Source organism: Epinephelus lanceolatus, chromosome 12, assembly GCF_041903045.1.
Source record: "Epinephelus lanceolatus isolate andai-2023 chromosome 12, ASM4190304v1, whole genome shotgun sequence".
Classification (NCBI taxonomy): Eukaryota; Metazoa; Chordata; class Actinopteri; order Perciformes; family Serranidae; genus Epinephelus; species Epinephelus lanceolatus.
This window is the reverse complement of record NC_135745.1, coordinates 7,491,714-7,507,601: the sequence shown is the minus strand read 5'-3', so window position 1 is coordinate 7,507,601 and position 15,888 is coordinate 7,491,714. Positions and strand designations below refer to the sequence as shown.

General features: G+C 40.4%; 1 protein-coding gene across 8 annotated transcripts in view; it reads left to right on the top strand.

Moving 5' to 3' along the window:
- Positions 1-15,888, top strand: part of map4l (microtubule associated protein 4 like) — a 145,794-nt gene that overhangs the window by 71,046 nt on the left and 58,860 nt on the right. For all 8 annotated transcript variants that reach the window (XM_078172923.1, XM_033651189.2, XM_078172922.1 and 5 more), the window contains one exon: positions 3,646-4,968. In XM_078172923.1, the coding sequence (XP_078029049.1) occupies positions 3,646-4,968 (1,323 nt within the window). The remainder of the gene's footprint in view (positions 1-3,645; positions 4,969-15,888) is intronic.

Genomic DNA, 15,888 nt, shown 5'->3' with positions numbered 1-15,888 from the left:
AGCTTGCTTGTATACCCTGATTACATATGTAGCACTTTGTAAATGACCGTCAAAAGGCATTGTTTTATATTGGCTTATATAGGTAGATTTTTTTAACACACACATCACACCCACATTGGATACGCAATGTCATCTGCATTTCTTAATAACAGAAATTAGTCTTACTATTGGCATATGTCAAGTCACCATCCCCACAAACTCTGAATTATTTACATAATCCATCCATTGTGGTTCATTAGGAGTTATTGCAGAGGAAGGTAATAGCATCCACCGAGGATGGCTTCAGCGCTGTCCTCTTCTGTTTGATTGGTCTCTCACCAACGCTTAAGTTCTGTTTGCTACTGCTGTTAGCTGGAAAGGCCAGAATGCCCTTAGCAAGTATACCGATCTTTGTGGTAAGGTTAAGCAGTGACATAGTTTATTAACGTCCGTCAGACAGTAGTTCGGGCCATAGGCTGAACCAGACCCAAACCTAAACATCATTTGTAAATATTTAATTGAACCCAGCCTGACAGGTCAGGTCCCAGGAGCTCTGGTCGGCTATCCACACTCTTTTCCCTATAAGCCTCACTTTCACTATGCAATTCTGACTGCCACCAGGTACGATCTCTTGGCAAAATGAAGGCTTAATTTACGACACAAAGCAAGTGCATCAGCCATTGTGCAACCAAAACAGAAAGAAGACAGCACTTTTGTTTGCCCCAATAGCTATCAATATCTATCCACAGTTACCAAAAAGTATCAGTGTCTTTTTTTACAGTTACTATCCCCTGAAACAACTGTAGTAATGCTTACCTTTATGCCAGTGATGCCAACAGCAATACCACTTGGAAACACGAGGGGGGAAAAGGTTGAAAAGTTGTCTTTTTCCACTTTAACTTGCTTCAGAGTTCTGCTGCTCCCAGTGTTGTTTGTTTTGCTGTTTTGTGTGCCTGCTTCCTACACAAGACCAGCTCTGCCCCTGGGGACATGATGATGATGATGATGATGATGATGATGATGATGTTAAAAAGAGGTGAATCAAACTTATTTATCAAAAAAAAAGAGAATCACACAATTAATTAATTGTTTCACTGAAAAGTGCTATCTTAAAACACACTCCACTCCAGACTCCATTCATTTACAATGTGCAATATGATGCCAGTGGATCTTTCACTATATTTATTTCCTCCTATTATATGGTATTGATTGGTATTAATGTAGAATGATTGAATGATATCCAAAAGTGAGGATCTTAAACCTGTGTGAGGCCTCTTCTAAAGATGTAAAATGTAGATACAGTGTGTGAGCTTTGGTCCTAGAAAGTTCAAACAATTTGGCAAATCTGAATGAAAACACTGTTTCAAGTGAGATGTACATTTACAGTTAATTCAAAGCAGTTTCACGCTGACAGAGATGAAACACTACCAAGCAGATAAAGCAAATTCTTCTCACCTGCTGCTTAGTGCTGAACCAATATTTTGCTGTTAAAAAGCACCTGCAAGTATCTTTCTTTATGTCAACTGATCATGCACATTCAATCAAGGTAGCCTTTACTGAAACATAGAAAGTCTTTAACAGGTGAGTAAATTACAGTTTGAATGTATTTATAAAAGTAGGCACCATCACATACATCATATTTTATGAAAGTGTTTTAAAGGTTTTGCCAAAAGGAGCCTAAAAGCAGTTAGACTGTGGTTACTATGGCTGTTAACATCCAGGGAAGACACTTTACACCTTGCATATATTCTGCACAAGCAGAACATCACACTTGCCCCATCTGTTGTAATTTCTAAGCCACGGCTTTAGGTAGTCAGGTAATTGGCATGCATCGTCAGCCTTTTCTAATTACCAGAGCGTCAAATACCGACGCTTTGTCACACCCCTCTGCTTGTGATAACAACACCAAAGGCACCCTTTAACATCTTTGACACACACTGGGCTTTCAACTAACTCTAGTGTGAGGTTATGCACAGCAATACCTGATGCTGAGAGCAACTGACATAGTATAAAGTGCAAGAAAGTCCATACAGGGCGGGAGGGGAGGTGGATGGGTCAAACAAAACTTTCACGCAGGAGACTGCAATTTTTGGCCCATGAGAAACCAAAAGTCAGTCTTGTTTTAACGGATAATTATACCACTTGTGTACCTATGTCCCATGTAAAAGCAGAAGTCAGTGTTGTTTCAATGTAACGTTATGTACTTTGGGTATGGTTGTTGCACACTGATGTTACTCACATGACGTATTTATGTATCTTCACATTATGTAAAAAAAACTTTTAAGCCAGAACATAATCTTTTTTCTAAACTCAACCCAGTAGTTTTGTTGCTTGAACCTAAATTTGATCTTTTCATAACATTAACCATGTTTTACAGCTGTGCATCACATAGATTAATGAAAGGATGCCCTGTGCTTCACTATGAAATGCGGGGGGGAAGAATCAGTATTTAATGACCTGGGAATGAAAATGGGTAGACATTATGTATGTATTAAGAGCTTACACAGAACTTGCCTTTCTGCCTTTCTGTGATTGTACTGATGACTAATGAATGAAAATTTTCCCAGTTACACAGAGTCAGACAAACTCATAGAAGACTATCTCTGTAAGCAAAACAAAGGTACCATGTGTGGGAGTTTGACGTACCTTTGATTAATTAATGGTCATCTATTGGATCAAAGAAGCTTCCTTAAAATAGTACTCCTCAGCTTTAGCAGTATACTCCTGCAACACTGACTGACATATGATGGTCAGGTTTTAAAAAAAAAAAAAAAAAGACAGAAATCATTGCAAAGCCAGAGATATTTTCTTTTTTATTTCACACATTCGTTGTCCTTGTCAAAACCTGGCATTTCCATTACCAATAATGCAAGTTGAGATTTGGGTCTGTGACGCTACTCACGGCTAACGTTGCCTCAAGTTGCTAGCTTCCTGCAGAGATGAGAAGCGTGCTACAGAGGTCTGGTAAAATTACTACAGTCTCCACACCTACAATTTTTTCTCATTTTCAAATTTGAGGTGTTCAGACCAAACCGATGCTGACTTAAGTGACGTCCCTTGAGGACTTTTATCATATTTCACGCAGCTCTCTCTGGAGCCACAATAGGCTTCATATGACTTTGATGTGGACATTCTGTGAAAAAATAAGGAAATCTCAAATTTCCAACTACCTCATGTTTATATGTCAAAAAATCCAAGAGACTGCATTAAACACACCCTCACTCTTTACAAATACTGACACGTTCACTAGGAGTAGTCTGGTTCCAAGTCCCCCACTGTTGTCCTAACTATAACCTATTTGACATGCCTACAAACTACATGCAAGAACATAAAAAATGGTATCCATGAGTTTGTCTGACACTATGTAAGAGGGATCAGCTAATTCTGCATTAGTCTATCCCTATGAAAAACAAAAATCCATCTTCAGTTATTGATAATTCTACAAGCTCCCCTCCTATGAAATACCACTTCAACTCGTATGGACCTCACATCTTTGACAAGACCAGCCATTTCACCCATTTTCTGCCATGAAACAGTGAACAGGTTAGAGAAGAAGTAGTGAAAACCACCTATGGTAACCACAATCTGATGGTTTTTGGCAGGTGATTCTCTGACACAGTATGTGATTGGTTCCTCCTCTTATAAAAACCCTCCCCCCCTCGGCAGCTCCCGTCCTCTCTCCCAGCGGCTCAATGGACGACAGCTCTCCCACGTCCTCCGCCTCCGAACCCCTCAGCCCTGAAAGAGTGGGGCCGGGGGGCGAGGCTGGCAAGCAACAGCAGAGACGGCGGAAGAAGAAGAGGAAGGGCCACGACCAGGTCTACGACTTCTTGGATAGCCAGCAGAATAACATCGGCCAATCAGACAAGCAAGGGATGCAGGATAAGGGCGGTCTGGATGCGGAGGAGGACGAAGATGAGGAGGAGAACTGGGAGTGGGAGATCAGAGAGAGTGGAGGAGGGGGTAGAGTGAAAGGCAGGAAGACTAAGAGTCGGGCAAGACTTCCAGAGGAGTGGGGAGTGCCCCAGCAGCCCATCTCTCCCACACAGGTCACAACTGTTAACTCTGGTCCCTCTGACTCCAAAGCACCAGACTCCAACCCCAGCCCTGTCTTACCCTCTGCCCCTGCACAAATTCCCACAAGTTTCATCAATAGTTCCCATGCTAGCCTTGTAACAGATTCATCTCCACGCTCTTACGAGCCGATGTGTGTAGATGATTTCCCTTTATCTGCTAAAGATGGTCAAAAAGCAAATGAAGAGAAAGTTTCTACCAGCAAACCTGAATCTAACATAAGTGCAACGGCTGGTGTTGCCAACAAGAGTAGTTTAGCTGGGGATGTTGATGGTAGTCTAGCACTGATGACAGGGGACAATCTGAGCCCAGTCTCCCAGACCTTCTCCTTCCTGGATTCAGTCCTTCAGACCCCTCCCGGCTCCACTCCCGACTCACAGACCACCACCCCTATCACCAACACTCCCTCTCTTGCTATGGCTCCCCTGACTAGATCTACCCCGACAGAAACTGTCACCCCTGTTTCACAACCCACTTCTGTTTTGAACCCCTCCCAGAGCACTCCAGACCTTCCTCCTACTTCCACTTTGTCCACCATCGCATCACCCTTAGCTGCCACATACACACGCCCACCAACTACTGCAGTTGGTTCAGCCCTCAACGCCGATGCCAAGCCTTTCGTCCCCTCAGCCACGCTCATATCCTCCACAGCCACACCCAGTACGACTGCAGCCGCTCCTGGAACAGCAGCGTCCACCACCACCTTAGCCAAAACCCTTAGTTCCTCAGCTTCTCCCTGTAAGAGTGAAGCCACTCCCACATCATCATCAGACACCCCCCTGAAAAGTATAGCCACGCCCCTTAGCCCAGCAACAGCCACCCCCCCTCCATCCATCACCCCCGCAGCCCCTCCTTCTCTCCCTGCACACTCAGAGCACCAGGAGTCCTCGTCGCCACAGCTCCCCCCACTGGAAGGTTGGTGAACTACAGGGAAGATTATGAATAACACTGGGCAAATTTGAACAAAGTGATTGTAGGCTAGGATAGCAGGAAGTAGTTACTGTATGTCTTCCTGTATGCATGGCTCTTTGTCTGTGGATTGAGTACCAGGCCTGCTTGGTGCTTGATCCTTTCTTTTATGTATTTGTAATAACCAGGGCCCGACACGTAAATGTAGAGCAGCTCAAGTTTTAATCTGTTTCATATCTACAATACATCTACACACAAATCTGCTCTTTATCACTTTTAAAAATCTCTAAGAAATATGTTTTTATCTAAAAAATGTACCAGAGAAACATTTGTGTCCAGATAAATTACCCCTCTCAACTGTTAGCATGAGTATGGGACACAAATGTGCTGTGCTGGTCGGGCCCTATATTAACAAAACTGCAACAGTAATCTGCAAAGTTGTCTGATTTGATTCCCCTCTGCCTGCCTCTGTGTATCTGTTATCATGATCGTAACAATTTTATCACTTGACCTGCTGCTTCTGATAGCTCTACTATCCTTGCTTGCTCAACTGTCTCCTGTTTTGTCTGATTGTCAGCTGCCTGTGTAATCTCCCACTATCTCCTCTCTGTCTGTAGAAACACACATGACCTGGGTCCTTGCATGGCAAAGCTAGTTTGCTAATGCCTTTCAGCTTCATAGTCCAGAAAGTTATAGTTGCACTAGTTAATCAGATGTATTGAACAAAATTATTGCAGAGGTGGATAAGTTAAAAGTATACTTGGGTGTGATTAAGAAAAGTGAATTGGTTTGCCAGTAATGTAAAACATGGATGAGGTTGGTTGGCACATCCAATCTTAACCAGTTTTTATGTTTATTGTGTCTATATTTTGTGTTGCTAATGCATATGATTATAATGTATGTAACCACATTTAGAGCCTCGAAGATGATTTTTCTGTAGCGGCAGAAATCCTTATTGAAAGAGACCGTGGGACATTCAGCTTTAGGCAGCAAATCTGACACATGCTATCCGCTAAAGACCAGATGAGAGTAAGCTAATATTTCAGAAACACTCCAGTCAGCTGTCATGTCAGCTCTTAACTATAAAGGATTTGAACCCATTTGTCAAGAGTTATAGTTTGACAAAAAAAAAAAATCTCTTTCCCCTTGCTAGATATTGTCCCCCGCCAATATACTACCACCTGTGACTATAGTTCCATGATTAATCCATGATTAAAGGGCAGAATACTACAAACACATCTGAATACATTGCAGTCCATTACAACACCATCACCAGCTATGACCTGGCAAATCTGCAGAATTGTTGTATTGGATTGCATTAGATTGTTCAGGTGTACCTATTACCGTAGCCACTAAGCATATTTTCAAGGTTAAAAATAAACCTTCAAACTCATAGTAACAGTAATCTAAAAATTAGATTAATTTTTAACCACTTGTGTCCTTGATCCTGCAATGTAAAGATCCAGAGCAATTTACAGGTTTTGTTCCTGGTCAAAACATCGTCCAGGTTAGAATCTGCTTGTATGATATGTTATCCTAAATGACAAATAAAATCACCTTCAGATATCAGGGTTTCCCCCAGTTGATATTACAACACACAGAACTGCAGACTCTTAACAAGTCTAAACAGGTTAGGTGTAAGACATAACTGCAACAGCTATAGCTGACCATCCCCATGAGTGTAGCAGCCATGTAGTATCTAGCTGTCTAATGTCTACCCTTTTGGCCTGCCTGACCTCTTGTACGCTGGGGTAAACCCTGAGAAGACCTAATGCTTCTTCGTCCTGATAATGCTGAGTTTCACTCCTGAGTACTGTCTCTGGTGGCATCCCACAGTCTGCTGAGTGAAGCTTTTTTTTCCCAGTGTGATTCTCTCGATGTTTCCCGTCAGCCTTTTGTCACTACTAAAACCCAACCCAGTACTCAAAACTGTTGGTGAAATGTGTTGACTGCTCTTAAAATATTAATTCAGTCTGACCCAGTAGCTCTAATTTCCAATGTATGACACTGTAGGCCTTTTTTCTGACATAGTAGAATCTCTTAAACACCCTGTAAGAAGTTGTAATGCTGAGGCATTGTTTGAATTGATGTTGATAAGTGTCTTTAATGCACTGAAGCTGATCGTAAACTGGTTGAACATTATCTTTTCTTTCTCTCCCCCTTCCTTTTGTCTGTTTCATAATGCCACCAATCATGTGACCTTGTACAACAGGTAAGACAAGTTTCTTTTTTTTCCAGTTTGTGTATTTTATTCTCAACTTTGTTGGGGATGTTGGACACCCCGACCCCACAGTGGTAATTCGACTCGACTGTGATTTGGTACTCATGACCTGAGACTTAACTTAGACTTGAGACAGATGACTTGAAAAGACCTGACCTTGCTTAGTTAAATATTTGCATTGTCTAGATATTGTAAAGTTTTGTTTTTGAAACATGATTGGTTGGTTCCCAGTAAAATGTGCACAAACCTGACAACCTGTAGGACACAGCAGACCAGTAGAGGCCATAGCATAAGGTGCCTGTCATGTTGGGGGCTAGTCCAGATATAATAAAATTTGGATTCAACTATTGTGTTGTCAGTGACAGTAGTGAGAAGTGAACAGTGGTACGCAGTGTCTGCAGCTCAAAAATCTGACATGACACCACAACATCCAACTTCATTCATCACTACAAACTTGCAAAGAAAGGTCTTTTTAGCTAACTTATTAGTTTATTGGCTGTTCAGATGTTAGCGTTGTAGCTAACGTTTGATCAGATCATCAGAATTTGACTTATGACCTGCTTGACATGAGCAATGACTTGACTTCCCTAGCTTGAATTACAGCAGGGTCTCGACGTGACTTGCTTGATTCTCATCACAATAACTTTGGACTTGCTTGAGACTTAAAGGTTAAGACTTGAGACTTGCATAGGACTTACATGTTTACCTTATTCCCACCTGTGTTAATTACTCACCTCGTATTACACTGAATTTGTGACTAAAACTTTGTTTTTCTCACATACCTCTCGTGAACGAAGAATCCAAACACAGAGAAAATTCTTGATGAATTTGAATAAAAGGGGGCAGAGGTTTAGCAAAAACAAAACTATGGCAAACACAAAATGTGCCAAAGTCACATAATAACACAAACAAACTAACTGACTAAGGCAGCGGTAGGCAAGCAGCTCCTGAATGAATTACTCATTTTGTCAATGGAGTCTGGCTTTAAAAAGAACATCGATAAATTTCACTTTCGTTTCAATTCTCTGTCAGAGAGGACTGTTTGTTAAGGAAATACTGTGGATAATGAGACCTGGGGTATACTGCATGAGTTTTGTGATAGTTGAATTTATAGTATATAGTTTTGTTGTTATTAAACGTGGATCCCTATGACTTCAATTCATCAAAAATGTTCTCCATTTTTTCATTTCTTTGTTCACTATGGTGGCATGTGAGAAAGACAAAGTTTTCTTCAAGAATTCCGTGTGCAGCAGGATGAGTCATTGGTACGCAAATGATTATTTGGGGGTGAAGTATTCCTTTAATCTGCTGGCATTAAAAAAATGATGGCCAGCCAGTATACTGGAATTGAGGCACCTCAGGTAGCTTGGAACAAAGGTGCACCGATGTGTGGTGGTTGTTTTAGAATCATTCCAAGGCCTTATGCTGCCTTTTAGCACTTGAGGCCATTTAATTATGCTCGAGGGCAATGGATGTCAGCGTGTTGCAGCAGAGAGATGAGTAATGTTGTACATTTAAAAAATGGAGGACATGCTGAATGTTGGTGTCATTTACAGTATGTATTGGTGACTGGGAGTTTATATTTTATTTTTAAATATGTAATATGTGCTACACTATTAAGTTGATTTTGTGCCAATTTCTTTGACAATACTGCAGGAATATGTGGATATACATTCCAAATTTGATGACATGTAGACAAGTGAATGTTTGAAGTATCTTAAGATAACAGGACAAATGTGTTACACTGACGTCAATAGTTGGAGTTGCTATAAAGCTTTTAAATGTGCGATCTATGTAGCACATCACACGGGCCTTTATAACAGTCCTTGTTATGGTCGATACGGATCAGCATTAGTGACAGCTGAGGCACTGGCATTGTATCACTATGACTTTCCACCCAGTAAAAGCTGCAAATGAATGAAGTTATGAATGAATTGTATCATTGTCATTATGTTTTTGAGCTGTTTTTAACATGGCATGCCCCCCAGTGTCAGCCAGATGTTATTGCTTGGAAAATAGTTGTTATACTTCACACAACATGAATTGATGTTGGACTATTGTCAGTTCAGGGATATGAGGGGTGTTGTATACTTGACAGATGAGCACTATGTTCCAATAGCAAGTGCACCTTTAGGTGCCACAAAGAGGACTTGTCTCATCCGTCTCAATAAGCAGAAATTATGGTAAATCTTTAGAGAAACTCTGCGGCTTTTCATTCACCTCACAGCTTTAAGTCTGTGTGTCTTTGTGTTTGTTGAAAGGCTGTCTCTGCTGCAGAGAACTGCACCACCAGGGCTGTCTACTTTGTGTATTCAGTCAGCACTAAGTTGTCCCAGGGTGAATATGTTGCTCTGTAGCTGGTCCTCCCTCAGCGCTGCACTTGACTGAGATCTGGTGCTGCTACAGCACAATCGCACAAACTTCATGTGGTTTGAAAAATGGAGGTTATTAACACAATCTATTGTGTTATTTTTCAAACGGACATTCTGGTCCAGTATAAATTGGGCTTTAAATATTCATTAGCCCATAAAGTGGTAATTACTAAGTTTGTGGTTCTTTCTAATACTAATAACCTTTTAAACTTGCTGCTTATAGTGATTCTGCACAGCACTTCTAAAAAATTGTAACAATTTGTTGTTGAAAATTGAATTAATGTGGAATTCTGCTTTCAGTGTTAACAATATCTATCCTGTTCTTCAGTTCATTCCAAATATATCACAAACAATTAACACACAATTCCATTTTGCTATGAAAGTCTGAATTTGTGTCAGATGTGTAGCACCACCTTTAGAAACAACTTTTTTTCACTTGTGATTTTCAACATAGATATTTAATGACGTTTCATCATGATTTTTTTATTTGACAGTTAACTGCTGAATAATTATTTGTTAAATCTGATTTCCTATCATTGATATTACCTAAATGCTGCCTTATCTACAATTCAAGAAATTATTAATGGAAATAGCTTAATACTTGAGCTATTAAAACACCCACCAAGTTTTTGTCTGGCTAAAATCTAAACTGATGCCAGGTTGCTAAAAACTGGCCATGTGACGAGCTGATAACAGCGTTCTAAAACTACAAGTCAGGGTAGCAAGACCATTCTAACCCATAATTATGATGCTCTTAACCAACAATGATTCATATTAAATGGGGTGATAACATTTGAACTGGGTAGTTTCTCAAAGTTTTCATTTTAAATTACCATACTTTGTCCCTTCATAGTAAACATTTGAGGTCACTTGTAAGATCTGGCCCAAACAGTGCAGGTGTAGTGCTTCTGTTGTGGCGCAGTGTGAGTGGAAATCAGTGGACGGGCTCTAATAGTGTTATTGACAGCTGACTGCTTCCTTAAGGTTTGGTAGACATCTGCTCGGTCACTTTATTATTCTACCTGTGTCTATTTCTTTATTCTTTCTTTGTGTCTCTATTTATAAACCTGCTTTCTGCTTTCACATCCCCCTATCTTCTCTCACATACAATATTGATGTCTGGGACTATTTCACCCTTACATAAGCCAAGGACACCCTCGCTTTTTACCATGCAGCCGTATGTGTGTGTGGCCTGTAAAATGGGAAGAAAAATGGGTTGTCAAACCTGGGTCTATGTATATGTAGAAGCCTCTGTGTGTGTTTGTGTGTGTGAGAGAGAGAGAGACAGAGAAAGCATCCTTCTGTAGGCAAAGCAAAGGAGTAACCATCTTTTGCCAGTGAGTCGAATCCAAACACACGCGATGTGATGACCTGGTTTTGTCCTTGAGACTGAGCCAGTGAGATTGAATCAAAGTGAATACTATAAATTGAGATAATCTCTGGGGACAAACGTGTGTTGTGGTTGGCTGTCTAACGTTGCAGATAGATAATCATGTTTCGGTGTGTGTTGGTTGTAAAGTGCTTGGGGGTTGTTGAGTCTCAGCCCTGCTCGTTGGCTCCATCAGGTGTCTGCAGGGAGAACTGCAGCTCCGATCACAAACTGCTGGAGCTGGAGCTCATCAAAAAGATTAAAATTAAGATACGCTTTTATTGATCCCCAGTGTGGAAATGGCTTCGGGTGGCAAATAAAGGGTGCTAAGGACAGACCGGCCCCTGGATTAATAATGTTTCCAAATTTGAATCCAGTATTTAGCAATGCCATGTAATGCCTTCCATGTAAACATTTGTATTTTTTTCTACATCTATATGATATCTGACTTAGTTTTGTGAGGAAACAGCCCAGTCACCAACAACAATACAATTTTGGCATTTTACATTTCTGGAAACCAGGGATATGTTACATTTGTTCATTTCATACGTATCATATCAACATCCCTAAAGTGACCTGGTATATGAGCTGAGTTTGTCGCCAGAAGGTGGAGGGGATAATGGATGGTGTGACACCTAGGTGAGATGCCTGCTAAGCTGCAGACCACTGTTTGAGAACAAACAACAAAAGCAGTTGTTTTTGAGCAAGTCATCACTGTGTTTCCACTGGATTTTTAGCCACCAAACTTGAGTGTTTTTTAATCAACCTGACGCTATTTTTCCACCTTGGATAGTGTCACAAAAAGCAGTTGCTTCTTACTGAAACATTAAAGGCTTCTCCAGCCACCAAAGTTAGTATTTTAAACCCAAACATGATCTTTTTCAATCATAACCAAGTGGTTTTGGTGCCTAAACCTAACCACATATGAACATAACAACCACAGGGCTGTTGGAATGTAAAGCAATGTAAAGTTACAGCACATCTGCCACGTAATAATGTGCAGATGTGACGTATCTGTTGTTTGCAGAAACATATCTTTTCTCTAGCTTTTATTAAAATGTGAAAATATATTACTGTTAAATAAAGTTGAAAAAATCAGTTAATGTAATTGGTTTCAATATTTCATATGGCTGTTGGAGACATTTATCAAGCAAAAATTACAACAATTTTCAAATGCTTAAGTGTGAGGATTTGCTAGTTTCATTGTCTTGTATCTTTGTAAAATGAATATCTTTTGGCCTTGGGCTGTTTGTCAGACAAAACTAACAACATAAAGACAGAAGACGTCACTTTTTTTTCAGAATTTTCTGGCACTTTATAGACCAAACTGTTGATCGAAATCGTTACCAAGACTAATCATCAATGAGTAAAAATGAGCATTAGTTGCAGCCCTACTGCTGAATATTGCCCAAAACATACACTACTTTAGCAGGCTGTAGAGCTAGACTGATACATTTACCAGGCCAATATATGGGCGAATATTAGCTTATTGCAGATATATTGGTATTGGTATATCTTGGCCAATAAGGTATTTCTGAACAAAAATGCCTTACTAGGTTAAAGGTCATTCAGAGAGAGTGTCACACCAGAAAAGCTTTTAGGGACTGTTCTTAATTTATTAGAGGAGGGGTGGCTGTGTTGTGGCTTTGTTTTTTATTGTTTTGTTGTTGTTGTTTTACAAATATTTTTCCTTGAGCCTCCCTGAGTGATTTGGAAAAATGGACTTAAAACATACCCTTTGATGTCCGAAGGTTTAAAGTTGAAGACAAAAAAGAAAGGACGGCAGATGAGATACCTGCACACCAATGTAACTGGGCTAGAAAGCCACAAAAGGTCCATAGAAGATCACTGCAAAAATAGTCTGTATACTTAAGATATCTGTGCACAAAAAAGTGCTCAAAGTGCAAAAAAAGTGATAAAGAGTGACTAAAAACAGCAGCAAATGTTTCAGTCCTTGACTGTCACTAGGTTTTCCCAAGGTAATCCATCACAGTCAGTATATCGAGTTTTATTTTTAGCCAAAGCTTCTGTACTTTATCATTGTGTTGCAGTGCTTTTAAAAGTACAGCCTCCATATAAATAGGTCCTTTATACGGTGCGTTCAAATGCTATGAGAAGTTTAAGGAAATTTAGGTGTGAGTAAGAACTGCTGATCAGTAATGGATTCTCATGCTAAAATGGAGAATCAAAACTAGAAGACACACAATCAGCAAACATAGATTGTTACCTGTAGACCTGTTTGAACAGGTTTACAACCAACTGTAGAGATACAACTGTCCAAACATTTTTTGTTCATGATCAACTTGAATTGAGTTTTAACAGACATAGGTTGAAGATATTTAGTTGATGTGTTCCTTTAAGGTGCATGGCATCTGAGATTTAGTAAGTTTCTGACCTGAATAACAGGTCTAAAGGATTATTTCTCATCATGGCCTTCGCAGGATAATGGAAAACCCATCGTGGTTCAGTTCAGTCTCTCGTCACATTATTCTCTTCTTAGATATTAGACTGCTCATTCTTTGTGAAGGCTCATCTAATTTCTCTGCATGTGATGGATCTATAAGGCTTCTCCCTGCATGATGCTGGTGCATGGTGGGTTACCAAAACCCGGTTTACAGTCTCTCTTTACGTAGAATTTTCCTCATGAGTGAGCCCAACACCAGCAAACTGCATGATCTCATTAAGGACACCTTAATGAGATCTGTTTCTCTCTTCTTTGCTATCTTTTATTTCCTTCATCCCCCTTTTGGCACTATTCCTTTCAGATCTGTCTGTCTTCTCTACTGTATATTTATAATAAATGTTTGTCCTTTCACTCCTTCCCATCTGCTGTTGCCAGAATGCCTGTAAGTTCTTCTTGCTTCCTCCTGCTCTCCTGCCAAATCTGACTCATTGACACGTAATATAAACTGCGATGTAGAGGCCAGGAGAAGCTGTCAATCTGCGCTTTTTTTGCTTGAAGTAATTATGTAGGTCTTATCATTTATGTTTTCTTGATTTTAGCAACATTAGGTCAGCACACTTTTTCTCTGATCCTAATTTCTCTAATTAGATGCTGTATTTGGGCCTTTTTAAACCAATTTCAGACCACAGAGTGACAGACAGACCAGATTAAAGCAACAACATTAAGAAGTGGGCTAGTGGAAGGTTTTTGGAAATTATTTTTTCTTCTTGTCCTCCTTTCTCTCCTTCCTCTCACCCCAATCTCTATCTTTATCTCTGCTCCCACTCCTCTGTCAGTTCGACCCTTTTTCTCTCTGTAGTCACTTTATTTACTCTGTCGTTGCCCCCACTTCCCCCTTGTATTTTTCCCATTCCCCTTTCCTTCCTTTCTCCATTACCACTACCTTCATCTGTTGCCCGTCATCATATATCATCTTTATCAGTTCTGGGATTCCTCCATCTTCCTTCTCCCTGCTTTTCCCTCTCTCTCTCTCTCTCTCTCTTTGCCCTTTCCTTTTCCCTCTCCATTCCTCTCATTTTCTTCTCCCTCCATCCTCCGTCTATTTGCCCTTTCTGTCTCCTCCATCCACATCACGTCTTCCCCTCTCCTGCCCAGACTCCCCGTGTCGCTGCGGCACCGTAATAATGACTGCATTGGAGATTGGGGGGTGGGGTGGGGGGCTGCGTTGTCAGGGAGACATGGGAGGCGGTTACCGTGGAAACAAAGAGACTCTGCGAGTGAGGGATGGAGGGATAGGGAAGGGGTGGACTGGGTGTGACAGTCAGTGAGGTCGAAGAGTAAAAATAGAAACGCTCTGACAAGATCCTCCACCCTCCCTCTCTTCCTCCCCTCCCCACACCTCCGCCCCCCATCCCCCCCACCCTTCTCTCTCTCTGCCCAGCGCCATGGGCAACCAGCTGTAGCATCCTCTCTCTCTGTTTCCTCCATCACCAGCTGATGTTAAACAATCTGTGACCTTCAAAAGGAGGACTACACAGTGACCTCTGTGATTTTTTTTTTTTTTGCCTGAACAGAAAGCCGCAAGAGTATCACATTTGACTTCGACTGCTTTTTCTAAATATATGTCTTGCCATTTTGTTCCCCTGCTTTTTAACTGTATTTGTCTTCCTCTATTTGTATCCCACAGAGTGTCTCTGTGGTCTAGCTTGTTCGGTGCCAGGTTGCCAAAGTTTTAGTTTTAGAAATTTTTACAGTTTCACTTTAGGAGTCATATTTAACAGCATCGCATTTGTAATCATTAAAGTTTTCAAATATGATTTGCACCAGACTTCTAAAGTTACAGCGACCCTTTCATAGGCAAAATAAAGCCATCTGCCATTAGCATACTAATGAAAAGAAGTACTGTGTCTGGAAAATGATAGGGGAAAAATGGAGCAAGGGACTAAAATATATGGGTTACCATTTCTACTTGTGTGTATAAAGCCAATTTGGGAAACATTTTCTTATCTAAAGTCAATTTTGTGCAGATCTGTTGTAAATAATGGCACAAAAATAGTTTGAATATAAACAGTAATATAGAAAATACAACGATATCAAAACAGTCGCAGTCAAATCGTATTAGAGAACAAATGAAAACAAGGGACAGAACTCAGAGCAAAATGGGCAGCTGCAAAGCCAGAATGCTGTGGAGATTTGTATTAATATCTGAATATGTTTAATACAGAAATAGATATTTTCTAAGATCTTTTCTGTTTCTCGGCAGTGTGTGCACTGGCTCGTTTGTGTTGCTGTGATTTAGTTGGAGAAACTGGTGAATTAATGAGATTTTTCAGTCTAGTCGGGACAGAACCAGCAGCATATTAATAAATTGAAAGAATAAGGCTGGTTTTATTCTGTATGTTTTTATTATCAACAAATCCCCTGATAGCACAAAAACACAATGTCTTTGTTCATCTCTCAATAATTTCCAACTTCACTATCTTGTCTGTGGCACACAAACTCCACCCCACTGGTTCCTACTGAAGATGTACATTTTTACAAAATCCTAAGTAATGTTCTA